At 52.4% G+C, this 13,671-nt stretch overlaps 1 protein-coding gene across 1 annotated transcript in view; it reads left to right on the top strand.

Annotated features, from left to right (window-relative positions):
• The window catches only part of FBXL20 (F-box and leucine rich repeat protein 20), a 34,963-nt gene that overhangs the window by 15,290 nt on the left and 6,002 nt on the right, over positions 1 to 13,671 (top strand). Inside the window, exons 3-9 of the mRNA XM_061444027.1 lie at positions 3,651 to 3,705; positions 5,843 to 5,917; positions 8,151 to 8,245; positions 9,628 to 9,696; positions 9,855 to 9,950; positions 10,991 to 11,117; positions 12,968 to 13,042. Of these exons, the coding sequence (XP_061300011.1) occupies positions 3,651 to 3,705; positions 5,843 to 5,917; positions 8,151 to 8,245; positions 9,628 to 9,696; positions 9,855 to 9,950; positions 10,991 to 11,117; positions 12,968 to 13,042 (592 nt within the window). The remainder of the gene's footprint in view (positions 1 to 3,650; positions 3,706 to 5,842; positions 5,918 to 8,150; positions 8,246 to 9,627; positions 9,697 to 9,854; positions 9,951 to 10,990; positions 11,118 to 12,967; positions 13,043 to 13,671) is intronic.

Below are 13,671 nucleotides of genomic sequence, written 5' to 3'. Positions count from 1 at the left end.
AATTCCTGGTCCCTGGCAGCTGTGCCTGTGGTCGTTTCCCCATCCCATCCCTGTTGCCCTGCGCTGGCAGCGATGATGCTCTGGGAAAGGTGCGTTCATTCTTTTGAGGGCTGCTTGCCAGGTGCCTGTTGTGTCTGGAAGCCAAACCCCAGCCGCAGATGTGGATGTTCCGTGGCAGGGGGATCTCTGCTGCTTCCCTGCAGCAGGTTTCCTCCTGCTGTGACGTGGGGCTGCTCAACAGCTTCCCTTGGCAGCAGGAGCTCTCTTTTCCTTGCTGGTTCATGGGCAGGTCAAGCAGTCCTCAGTTCTCTCCTGGCCTAAGCAGCTTTTCCTCTGTGCTGCTGCCTGCCCATCTCCAGCACAGCCATGGGCAGTGCCTTTGCCACCTGACCTTCAAGTTAATTTATTCCTCAGGAGCTCGAGTTCTGCTCAGGACCAGGCAGAAGCAGAGCTCATTGGGGGCGATGAGGTGACAGCAAAGTTGTCCTTTCTCCTCTGCAGAGCAGCCCATTGGTATAAAGTGCAAAATGCAACAGGACTGGTGGGTCACTGGATAATTATAGCAGGCTGAAGGTCTAAGCTAGCTCACCTCCAAGCCCGAAGCAGCCAGGGATGGCATTAGAGTCTTGACCCTAATCCAATTAGAATGGCAGTGGGAAAGTGAGGAGTCCTGGAAAACCCTGAGTGGATTAAGAGGCTGAAGGCTGCAGAATGCCCTGCCTGCAGCGTGGCTCAGAGCTGAACTGCTCAGGCAGGGGAGTCACTTTGTGGTGAAACAATTCCATCTGCTGCACTTCCACACTTGGGTTTCATTCCTGTTTGGAATGCAATGCTCGGTCTGCCTTCACCTGCGATCACTGTTTGATGGTAGCTCTTGGTGTGGGTTATTACTGTTGGCTCGGAAGAGCAAAAAGACCAGTGTAAGGGAGCAGCAGTCAGCTGGGAACAGAGCACACCCATTGTGCTGGGTGTACGAATCCACATCCCAGCTCTGGGCAGGTTGATGTGTTAAGGCAGAATTGGGGAAACCATTACTCATGGAATCCCAGCCTGGTTTGGGGTGAAGGGACCTTAGAGCTCATCCAGCTCCAACCCCTGCCACGGGCAGGGACCCCTTCCACTGGAGCAGCTTGCTCCAAGCCCCTGTGTCCAACCTGGCCTTGAACACTGCCAGGGATGGGGCACCCAAACCTTCTCCATTGAACCCATCCCAGTGTCCCACCACCCTCCCAGGGAAGAGCTTCTGCCTAAGAGCTCATCTCCGTCTCCCCTCTGGCAGGTTCAAGCCATTCCCCTTGGCCTGTCCCTGCAGGGGCAGCTCCTTCGAGGAGGCAAAGCTGGTTCAGGGTGGCGTTGGAACTCCTGGCTGGTGTCATCGTGCCTGCAGGATTTAACTGGGTTCCTCCTGCTCTCCCCACTTCACCAAAGGGCTGTAGCTGGAGCCAGCTCTGCAATGCCCAAACCTCGGCGCGGGGCAGCGCCTGCTGCTGCAGGAGTCATTCCTGCAGGCTCCTTGTGCTGAATCACGGGCTTGTGCTCCTGAGCGAGGGCAGGAGCCGTTCGGAACGCACTGACAAATGCTCTCCAGCTCTGCAGAGCCAAAGCCTCCAAAGGGAGCTCCTGGCAGAGCTCGGCACCAGCAGCCTCAGAGGGGAGAAGGGCGAGCGTTGACATCCCTTTTGCTGCGGGGGCAGCCGGGGAAGGGAGGAGCAGGAAGGAGGAAAGCGTTTGGCCAAGACCTCATCACCCCTATGGAGGCATGAGAGGGTTATTCATAGCCTGGGATTTCCATGGAGAAAGCCATCTTAAGGAAAATATGGAAAGCTTGCGTGGTTCCTGACCCGGCTGCTGTTCCCATGGAGCCTGGGGTGGTGGTTGCTGCCACAATGGGAATCCAGGGGGAAAGGAAGAATTTTCCCTTGCTTCTCCCATTTCCCCAGGCTTTCCTTGTATTGTTGTACATGGGCTTTGTGCTGAATAAATCCTCAGTGCTCGCAGACACGCAGGAGTAAATGACACTGAATGGGAGGGGAAGAGTTGTCCATCAGCAGGGAGTGTGAAACTGCTGCTTGCGTCCAGAAGTGGGTTCCCAAAGCGCTGTTACAGTGAAGTGTGTGTAGCTCTTTTCCAGACCTTTGAAGTGCAAATATCTCATGATGAGATGAGTAAGGAACAGGCGAGAGCTATCTTGAACCAGATGCCTTGAATCTGTGTGTTTGAGTGGTGTAGAAACACAGGAGCACCCGTGGCTGTTGATTCTGCCCTGTCCTGGCTGAAGGTTTGGCTGCTAAAGCTATGTGATACCTGTGAGCATCCGTGCTTTGATAATCTGCATTCATCCTCGGGCAGCAGCATCCTTTTCTCTTCCATCAACACTGATGTCGCTGAAGTGTTTTGTATGTACCTGCTGGTCAAGAAAGATTGATCGTGCGATCATCGTGTCGTGACATAGAATGGTCAAAGAATCCCTGACTGGTTTTGGTTGAAGGGAGCTTAAAGCTCCTCCAGCTCCAACCCCTGCCACGGGCAGGGACCCCTTCCACTGGAGCAGCTTGCTCCAAGCCCCTGTGTCCAACCTGGCCTTGAGCACTGCCAGGGATGGGGCAGCCACAGCTTCTCTGGGCACCCTGTGCCAGCGCCTCAGCACCCTCACAGGGAAGAGCTTCTGCCTAAGAGCTCATCTCAGTCTCCCCTCTGGCAGGTTAAAGCCATTCCCCTTGGCCTGTCCCTACATCCCTTGTCCCAAGCCCCTCTCCAGCTTTCCTGCAGCCCCTTCAGGCACTGGAGCTGCTCTCAGGTCTCCCCTTCAGGAGCCTTCTCTTCTCCAGGCTGCCCCAGCCCAGCTCTCTCAGCCTGGCTCCAGAGCAGAGCTGCTCCAGCCCTCGCAGCATCCCCATGGCCTCCCTCTCGGGACAGCCAGATTTCGGTGCATGGGTTATCCCTTGTTTTTCACACAGCTGTTCCAAGCCCGAGGTGTTGCTAACGCAGGGGTAGGAGGAGGATTTTGCTCTGCACCACTGCAGCTCGCAGCCGGGGGATGCGTTCAGCGTTGAGGCGATGTGGTCACTGCTCTGTCATTCCCCTGCCAGGGCACACCCAGGGGCTGGGGCCAACACCCTGGTGTTGCTGCCCTATTTCTTGGGATGAAGGAAGTCCACAATGACACTTTGCAGTGCTACACTGGGCCGTGACATCCATGCTCTCCTCTCGGGCACATACACCTGAGCCCGTTGAAGGCTCCCTAATGTGAAGAGATCAATGCGGTCGTGTATGGTTTATGGTTATTCAGACAACCTCTCCCTGTGTCAAATAGGAGCCAAACCACCCCAGTGTGAACGTTGTGCCCCGTCCTGACCTAACTGAGCCATTAAGCTACACGATACCCGTGAGCATCTCTTGATAAACAGCCATTCAGTTTGCTGCCAGCAAGCGCTACAAGGTGGGAGATGAATGTTGCCCGGTGCCTCAGTGCCTGTGTCCTGCTTTCACGTGTCAGCTGCTAACCCTGCACTTCTTTTCACAGTTCAGCTTTCAACTGAATCACAAAGAAGTTTTGCTGTCTCCAGGGCTTTGGTTTGCCCTTTGTTCACCCTGGTTTAATGTGCTTTAAACGCCCGTAACCAAGAAGGGTTCTTCTCTTTCTCTTCCAGGATTTTCTCCTTCCTGGATGTGGTCACTCTGTGTCGCTGTGCTCAAGTGTCCAGGGTAAGAACCTGCCTCCTTGCTGCTGGATGGGAACAGCTGGGTTGGAGTTGAGTGGCCCCGGCCTCCCCTCGCATGTCAGACCACAAGGATTAATGCTGAGGGAGCTTTGTGTCTCTCAGCTATTGTTAACACAGGGCACTGAATAACACCACAATACCAGAAGCTTCTCATATCAGCAGTGAAGGGGGACTCAGAGCTTGAAATCCCTTTGCCAGTGTCCCCTGCATGGTTACTGTGTGGAGCTGGCTCCCTTTTTGCCCAAGAGCCCTCCAGTCAGCCCAGGTTGATGAAAGCACCATCCTTGGAGGAGTCTAAAAAGGCATCTTGTGGGGTTTGCTGGTGATAAATGTCAATGCAAGTGACTTTCCTATAGTCAAAATAAGGATGGAAGTTGAACTGGGTCTGTTTTCCTCAGGCTTGTTTTTTCCTTAAGCAGCTCCAAGTTTTCAGGGCTTCAGCTCCCGAAATCCAGCTTGGATGATCCGCTTGGGAGAACTCCACCTGCAGGACCAGTTACAGGCACCACAGCTCTTTGGATCCTTTATCTTACCAGTGTCTACTGTGGTGCATGGAGGAGGCATCGCTGCAGCCAGGAGTGGGGAGTGGGTTCCCTGCGGAGGGTGTTTGCAGTGGTGTGGTCAGTGGTCAGTGCCCTGGCAGTGCTGAGTGACCCCTCCAGAGCTGAGCAGCCTGGGTTCAAGCTTGAGCTCCGTTATTCAGAGTTCAGAAGAGTGAGAAAGCCTGAGCTTACCCATTTCTGACTGCCTTAAACCCCGCTGGGTGATGTCCGGGCGTTGCAGTGACCACCCTGTGCTCTCTGAATAACAGCAGCCTTGCAGTGAGAGCTCTGCCAGCTGAAATCCCCTGCTCCAGCAGAGCAATACGGACCAGAATGGGCTGTCCAAGAGTCTTGCCCATGTCAGGCTGTGCTCCTGTTTCTGTCACTTGCTCCTGTTCTCCCTCCTGCTCACACAATCCCCAGGGCATCAGAGAACGCTGTAGTCATGACGTGACCCAACAGGTATTGTAAAGGACTGAAGTACCTGTGCTAGAGCTCCAAAAGGCTGTGGGTAAAGTTCCCTCCATTACACATTAAAATCTGCAGCCACTGATGCCTTTATTCCCTGCTGGAGCTCTTAACTTTCTCTCATGGTGATAACCAGGTCTTAAACCACATCAGCAATGAGATTGCAAATGCAGAGATGTAATGAATGCTTACAGTTCTGTCTGTACATGGCTTGCACACCAGCTGCTACGTGGTGATGGAGATGCAGCTTAGTGCATGTGATAGATGTAGTCCAAACACATGCAGATGCACATACCCGTTGTCATAATGATGGGTTCTGTGTTGACAACCCTTTTTTGATTCATTAAGGGCAGAATTGGTGACTTTCAGTTCCTGGTTCTCATTTCTAGCATGAGCCACGTGAGATTTTGGGTGGCTGTTTAAACAAACCAAAGCAACCCCATAAGGCAGGGGCTGTAAGCCCCGGGTGCAGGGCTTTGGGGTCAGAGCTGGCTGTGTTGGCTGGATGGCTTACAAAGCTCTGAATTCCCCATCTGTGGAATGGGGCACCAAGTGCACCAAGCTGTGGAAGTGCTTGGAACACCTCTTTCTGCTGGAGGCAAGAGAGGTGTGAGAGGAGGCGACAGCTTCACCCATCACCGTGGGACCTGGTCACCAAGTCCCCCATCCCAGCACCACCACCCCTTCTGCACCCTCAGCCTGGCTTCATTTCTCTTGGCACTGTAGGTACCCGGTATAGGGTTTCCCCATGTCCTGGTATCCTTCATGTTCACACTGACCCCACTATAGCATCCCCTGAAGGCTTTGGTTTAGGTGCATTAGAGGGGATTAAATTGCATCCAGGACCATGAAGATGCTGCAGCACTGCCTCCTGACCTGCCTCAGCATCTTCACCTTGTGTGGGAGCACAGGGGCTGGGGCACCATGGGCTTGGAAGAGTGTGCCCCATAGTGAGGGGGACTTGTCCGAGCAAGAGCTGCTCTAGTGACCTGTTGCTTTTACACCTGAGCCCCAGTGTTGGTTCTGAAAGGAACAACCTGTAACTGGGTCCCCACTGGCATCTTTTTTCCCTATTAACAACACATTTACCTTTCTTTTCCCCCAATAAAGGCATGGAATGTTCTGGCCCTGGATGGCAGCAACTGGCAGCGAATTGACCTGTTTGATTTCCAGAGGGATATTGAGGTATAATTAAGTGACATACAAACCCCTTTTTCTTGTTTAATATGTAATTACAGCCCAGAATGGATTCATACTCCCAACGTAGCCCCTGTTGCCTTCCCCGGAGAGAGAAATCATTCATTTCAGTTCTCCTTAGCTTCAGGGAGACTTTAAAGCCTTGGCAATGCATTCAGCCTTTGAAGACGGATGGGATTCTGTGTCTGTATCGTGACTTAAAGGTGGTAATAGAAGGGAAGTGGTTCTGTGTGTGCTCTGAGACCAGAAATAAGGAGAACGGTGCCATTCTGGTGCAGAGCTACTGCTCCTGTAGGGCAGAATGGAGGCTACTTTTCACTTGGGTGTTAACAGAGCCCTGGCTTAGACCATTAACACTGAATACCTCTTGAAACATGGCCTGGATGTCTCTGTCCTGTCCTGGCTTAGCTTTATATCAGACACTGATATATGACATATATTGATATATGAAAGTGTTTTTGGGGGGGGATAAGGGCAAAATAGTTCCTAAGAGATGCAGCTTTGGAAAGGCTTCGTTGTAGCTGTTCCAAGGCTGTAAGATGGGGGTTACTCAGCACTGATGGGAATGGATGCTGCTGTGCTGGTCTTCGAGTGGAGCTTGCATTGGTTAGGAAAAGGGAATGTTCTGTCCTCTTTATATGACAGATTGGAGCAGGGAAATAAGGAGCAGATTGTTTTAACTCAGAGGCTCAAGAGTCTCACCCATGGGAGCTGGTGGGAAACACACGTGTTATTTGAGGAGGAAATGGTGAAATTCATCTCCTGCTGCTGTGTCTGAGCAGCTCGGACCCCCTGCTGAAGGAGGAGGTCTGTGGTGCTGCACCTACAGGGGCTGAGTGGCCTGAGGCTTCTGGGAGGAAGGAAATGGGGTGATTTGCTTGCTAATGAACCCTTGGAAGTTCTGGCTTTCCTTCCATGGAGGCAGAGCAGAGTTACAGAATCCTAGAATCATAGAACAGTTCAGGTTGGAAAGGACCTTAAGATCATGCAGTTCCAACCCCCTGCCATGGGCAGGGACACCTCACACTAAACCATGGCACCCAAGGCCTTGTCCAACCTGGCCTTGAACACTGCCAGGGATGGAGCATTCACAACCTCCCTGGGCAACTCATTCCAGTGCCTCAGCACCCTCACAGCAAAGAATTTCCTCCTTGGATCCAGGCTGGAAGCATCTGAATCCCCTCATCCAGGCCTGTGAATTCCAAAGCCTGCCAGAGGAGCTGCAGAACCACACAGCCTGGGGCAGGTTTTCCTGCCCTTCCACGTGGAGGAGCAGGCTGAGCCTCAGCCCTCAGCCAGGGCAGTGCTTCCACAGCGCACTACAGCCAGATGGCACCAGAACCTCATCCAGAGCTCTCACTGAACCCATTCCCCTGTTGATCATGGGGTTATGATGCTTGATCAGTTTTTGGACTGGAGAAAGATTATAGAAGACTCTCATCACTGGTATGAGGTCTTAAATGCCAGCTGATACTTGAAGAACCAAGGGATGTTCGTGCTCTGCGGTGAACAACCATGTAGACAAGGGGAGGAGGTGTCTGAATCTCTGCACACTGATACCAGTAGTCTCTCAATGGTTTTGGGGGCTTGGAGCAAGCTGCTCTAGTGGAAAGTGGCTCTGCCTGTAGCAGGGGTTGGAACTGGATGAGCTTTAAGGTGCCTTCCAACCCAAACCAGTGTGTGGCTGTGTGTGTGATTCATTCACAGTGAGCAGTAGCCAGCTCAATGCCAGCCTCTCTCCAGAGATGCTCAGTGGTGTCTTTGGAGGCTCCCAGTGATACAGATCTCTTGAACACAGATGTTTGAATCCCTTTTTCTCTGAGAAGAAGACTCCTGGCCTGGTTCTGCCTCATGCCTCTCTTGAATAGGGCTCATTATAGGCAGTTATAGTGTATGGACTGGGCTTATTTGCAAGCCTTACTGCCCTGTTGTAGCCAGGGCACTGCTGCTGTCACCTATGGATGCCCAGGAGCTCTGAACTGGAGGAAGCTCCTCAGTCATCAGCCTGCGTGCCTTTAGGTGGTTGGTCCTTCCCTCTCCATCTTCAGAAGCTGAATAACTCCCCCTCTCCCTGCCCCACATCCTTATCCCGGCCCCTGTGTTTGTGAGCCCCGCTTTCCCCTCGAGCACCAACCTTGTCGGCGCGCAGCATCGGGGGCTCAGCGTGGGGCTGCTGGGGGGGGGGGGGTGTCTCATTGCACTGCTTTGTGTGTCCCAACAGGGCCGGGTGGTTGAGAACATCTCCAAGAGATGCGGGGGTTTCCTGCGGAAGCTCAGCCTGCGCGGCTGCCTGGGAGTGGGAGACAATGCGCTGAGGTAGCGGGCGGGCTTCTTCCTGCTCTTAAAGGTGATGGGAAGGGGGACCCCATCTCTGCAGGGGGTCCGAGGGATGCTTTGGACCTGAGCTCGGCGTGGCACGCACAGAAACACGCACACTGGGAGGGTAAAAGGATGTCTCCTTCAGAGCTTGGGCACCTGAGAAGGAGAAAAAAGGTGTGTAATTGCTAAGCACTTCTATTCTATACCTCCCAAAGTATAAAGGTGGTGACCACATTGGGAGCATGAGCCAGATCAGTTTCATGATCAATGATTCCAAGTCATTACCATAAAGTCCAATGAGACAAAAACCTTAGCCCGAGCCCCACACTTGAAAAACACCAATACAGCAAAGTAAGGTACAATATACTGAAACTGAGATCAAGAGGAGCAACCTTGAGAGCCCATAAATCAGCACTGTGACGAGTCACTATTAATCCTTTCAGATCTGTCGTTGTCTCAACCCCTCGTGCCCCACGTTGGGCACCAAAAGAACTGTCGTGGTTTAAACCCTAGCCAGACAGCTTGTTCACTCACTCCCAGTGAGTGGTGCTGGGCTGAGAGCAATTGAGGGCCCCCCCCAAGGGCTCTCCCCTTCCCCGCTCCCATGAGGGATGGGGAGGAGGATCGAACAAGTGCAACTCCCAGGGGTTGAGACAAGAGCAGTGCAGCAACCAGTGTACAACACAAATCACTGCTACCATCACCGACAGCAGTGATAAGAGAAAATAACAAGGGAAGAGAATGAGTCCCATCTGGAAGCCCGTGTCCTTCCAGGTCACCCCCAGTTACCCCCCACCACAGCATGACGTGCTGTGGTATGGAATACCTCCTTGGCTAGCCTGGGTCAGGCACCCTGTCTCTGCTTCCTCCTGGCTTCACCCTCCTCCATGGTAGAGGATGAACCTCACAAAGTCCTTGCTCAGGGTAAACACCACTGAGCAGCAACCAAAACCATCGGTATCAGCAGCACTGTTCCCAGGCTGGAAGCCAAAACACTGCTGCACCAGCAACCACGAAGGAGAAACATGAGTGCTACTGCTGAACCCAGGACATAGCCATGGAGAGCAGGAACGCAGCAGCCCCTTGAACGTGTCATTTAGGGCTGAAGCCTTCCCAACGCTCATTTCTCATGGAAGCCTTTTGAATTTGTCATGGTTTAGCTTCACACAGTAACCGTTTTTCCCAGTGCTCGGTGCTGCTGCTGCACGAGCTGGCACCGAGTTACTGGAGATGCCAAGGCCAGGCGTGGGGCCGCATCCGTTCTGTCCGTTGTACGTTCGCTGACGTTGAGACGTGTCAGCGAGCTGTACCTGCATTCCCATTGAAGCAAGGGCTGTAAAACTGCCTGAAACCCACTCTTCTCCCTTCCTTTCCTCAAGAACATTTGCCCAGAACTGCAGGAACATCGAAGTCCTGAACCTGAACGGCTGCACCAAGATCACCGACGCGTGAGTGAAACTCCTTCCTCTCTTTGCATCCCCTTTTCCATGGGTTCTCCAGCCCTGTTTTAAGGGAAGGCCGGTGGGAGGTGATAGGATGCATGTGGTGGGCTCTGTGTGTGTGTGTGGCTCTGGGGCCTGAGCGTGTCCCATCTGGTCTCTTGCAGGACGTGTACCAGCCTCAGCAAGTTCTGCTCTAAACTCAGGCACCTTGACTTGGCTTCCTGCACTTCCATAACCAACCTGTCCCTGAAAGCACTCAGGTAGGGGTCAACAGCATTGACTCTTGCTGCTGGGTGGCAGAGCCACCGTTGCCTGTGTCTTGTGTGCCTTGGAGGAGGCTGACGCAGGCTGAGGTGTAGCTGTGATGTAGAGCTCAGGTGTTCACCAGCAGAGCCCAGCGTTCACCTTGTGCCTCCTGATTTGCTGAGACAGAGGAGGAGGACTCAGCAAACCTGCCCTCAGCCTTGTTTGTATCCATCCCGATGGCCATGAGCAGCAGAAGGAAGGGCTGTGCTCCGTTAAAGCCTTTGGGGTCTTTTTGAGTCCCTTCTGAAGGGCTCGTTCTGCAGCTCCTTCACTCCAAGTGTGCCATTGCTGCTTAGAGGTTGTTTAGAGAGCCAGAGGATGAGCACCAGCATGTGGCTGCCTTGGTGAGCTGCTTAGGAGACACAGAACTGCTTCAGTCTGCTCAGTGGAAGGGCCAAGTAATGTAGGGAAGGGACAGACAGGCATCAGTGGGAAGATACTGGGATGGGAAGAGAGGCAGGAAAACCCCACTGAAGGTAGCAATAGAGGCCAAGCTATTAAAAAATAATACTTATAAATTCAATATAAATAATGTAATACATTAAGATTTATTAGTAAGAGAATAAAAGAAAATACAGGGAAGTTGTATCACAGGAAAAAAAACACTAGAGAGTGAACGTGGACACCAGAAGAAAACAGATCGGGAAGAGCAAGTGAATGGTTCCATTCTTTCCGAGCCTGTTTTTCCCTTCCCTTGAGCATCTTCCTCCTCATCCCTGTTTTCCCAAGGCCACATCTGTGCTGCAGCTCTCTCAGGTGGATGGTGGCACGTTCCTGCTTACAAATTGGGTGTTACTCCTCCTGGCAGCTATTTGCAGATGCAGAGTTACACCTGGGCAGAAATGAGCCCTGGTTTGGGTTGCGTTGAGGGTGCTTTGGATCCAGAAACCCACAGTGTGAGTCCTTGTGTAGGAGCTGGGGGGGGTCCAGAATGGGATCACGCAGCAGGATTTCTTTCCAAACCAAACTCAAGCTTTTCCTTTCCCTCCCAAAGCGAGGGCTGCCCATTGCTGGAACAGCTGAACATCTCCTGGTGTGACCAAGTGACCAAGGATGGCATCCAGGCCCTGGTGAGAGGCTGCGGAGGACTCAAAGCCCTGTTCCTGAAGGGCTGCACACAGGTACTGCCCTAGAGAGTGAATAACAGCTCCCTTCTGCTCTCAACAACCCTTCTGCTCTCCCTGGAAGCGTGGGGATGAAGGAGCTGGGGCTTTCCCCATTTGCTGGAATGACTCTGTTGGGGGTTAACTGCTTTTATGGAGATTCTTTAAGAGCTCTGAGCTCAGTGTGAGTAATGGGACAGGGAACAAATTGCTGTAGAATCATTCTTCTTTCTTCCCCACTGGTGATACATTGAGGAAACCTTGCTTCCAAAGGAGATAACTTCATTACTGAGGGCTGCACCCATCCATTTCTGAGGGCTCAGATGTTAGAAAGCGTGCCAGAGCTTTGCTCTGTGCTGGTGATGGGATCTCCTCTGTGTAGCCTTTGGATCCTGTACTTAGTGCAAGTGAATCACTGTGCGTGTGCCTCCTTGCAAAGGCATCTCTGCAGCAGTCAGGAACACGCTGCTGCTGCGAGTACATCGTAGAGCTCTTGAGCTATAACTGTGCTTTGAAGAGGCTGCAGAGACTGGGGCAGACCCTTCCAGCTGAAAGGGGGGTTTTGCCCCCTTGTACTCTCTGTTGCTTTGACTGATTTCCTTTCATCTTGCTTTGCTGTCTCAGCTCCGTGTGTTCAATACTTCCCTGTATTGCAGCTTTACTAAGGAGTTACAAGGAGGAGCATGAGGATGCTCTAAGCCTGGAGCAGCTCTGCTCTGGAGCCAGGCTGAGAGAGCTGGGCTGGGGCAGCCTGGAGAAGAGAAGGCTCCTGAAGGGGAGACCTGAGAGCAGCTCCAGTGCCTGAAGGGGCTGCAGGAAAGCTGGAGAGGGGCTTGGGACAGGCCAAGGAGGACGTGGGCTGGGGTCTTTTCAGTGCAGGCTGATGTGCAAGAAAAGAGCAAACACATATCTGAGGATCTTGTCCTTGAAAAAGGAGGGTACATCCGAGCCTGCAGGACTTGAAACCGTGACCCAGAGACTCCCAAGGGTTTAAGAGCCTCAAGGCACACTTGGAAATGATTTCTGATTACCTCCCCATTGCCTTGGATCTGGGGTTAGGGCTTCCTTAAGCCCAAGTCCATCAGTGCCCTTTTCCTCTGCTGCGTGTAGGTAAGGTTCTGATGGTACAAAAAGCCTATTTTGCCCCGTTTCTGGTCACCAAAAGTCCTGCAAGCTGCTGCTAAGCAAAGCAATACCACACTGCTGATGGGCACAAAGCACTCATAGCCAGGGCAGCCCAGCTGGAAGGGCTGGAGTCAGTGGTTCTTCCAAACGGATGCTGCTGTTGGGGTTTTAATCCATGAGCTGGGTTTACATCACCTTATAATATATATATATAATACATGATGTGGCTGTAAAAATGACTTGATTAAAGGTACAATCTCAGGCTCTTCTGAGGATTCAGGTCACAGGAACAGCTTGAGTTTCTAGTATTTATGGAGTGGTGAGTAATATTGATGGCAATACATCCTTGTTATCAATTACTTACCATCTGCTCTTAGAGATTTAGGAACAGCAGCTTTGTTTTTATCAGCAGGAAGCAACCTGGGCATGTTTGTGCTCCTCACATCAAAGTAAGGCTCTCTCTGGGTCCCTCTGTTGCAGTATAAAGGTGGTGGCTAGGGAAGCGTTTCCTTCATCCCTGATTTCACTGCTGGCTATGTTACATCTGTGTTTGATCAGTAACTTAGTGCTGGGGGTCTCTGAACCCTGCTCCTGAGGTGCTTAAAAACCAAAAGCCATGGAGGGGGGGGTCTGGAGGCAGCAGTGCCCTGCCCTTCTGCCCCATGGGTATCCAAACCATAGATGCTTTATTATCGCTTCAAGTATGAGCACGTTGCCTCAGTCTCTGATTCCTTCCTTTCCAGCTTGAGGACGAAGCTCTGAAGTACATTGGTGCCCATTGTCCTGAACTGGTCACTTTAAACCTTCAGACATGCTTAGTAAGTAAAGCCCCCTGTGATGTCCCCACGCAGCCCCAGCGTTGTGCTGGTAGAGGCCATCTCTAAGCAGAACCCTGCAGAACGTGCTCCATCCCAGGAGCAGCAGCACCAGTGCAAGGCAGGGAATTTAAGAGGTTTTGAAAACCAAGGGATGAAACCCAGCTTCTTGGGAGCATTCAGCAACGTTGCCTAAGCCCCCAGAGCGGTGTCACAGCCAGCACTGCCTTTGTCACGCTTGTTTTGTCTCTTTGCCCTGCCTCATTTGCAGGAGGAGCAAGAAAAAATCCTTTCCATTGGCCTGGAGTGCTTGGATGCTGCTCTGGGCCCACGGCTCCTCGGGCCTCTTCATAAAGCACAACCAAGAAATGCCCTTTCCCTGCCCCAAAGGGCTCTTGGGCAGTGCCAAAAATGTCTGTTTCTGCCAAAAATGTCTATTTCTGCCAAAAAAAGAACCTGGAATGGGCTCTTTGCACACACAGACTGCAGCCAGGGCGATGCAGGCGGTAACTGGGCAGGCTCTGCCTTTGCCATGCAAGTGAGCAGAGCCTTTGGGGGGGATGCAGGGCTGTTCTTGCCCTGTTGAAGGAGCAGCTTTAGCAGTTACGAGACTGGTGCCCATCCCTGAGACT

The sequence above is a fragment of the Pezoporus flaviventris genome, unplaced genomic scaffold (assembly GCF_033815535.1).
Source record: "Pezoporus flaviventris isolate CSIRO_AGI_PZ_B2104156 unplaced genomic scaffold, CSIRO_AGI_Pfla_v1 ptg000604l, whole genome shotgun sequence".
NCBI lineage: Eukaryota > Metazoa > Chordata > Aves > Psittaciformes > Psittacidae > Pezoporus > Pezoporus flaviventris.
This window is presented reverse-complemented; position numbering and strand designations above follow the sequence as displayed.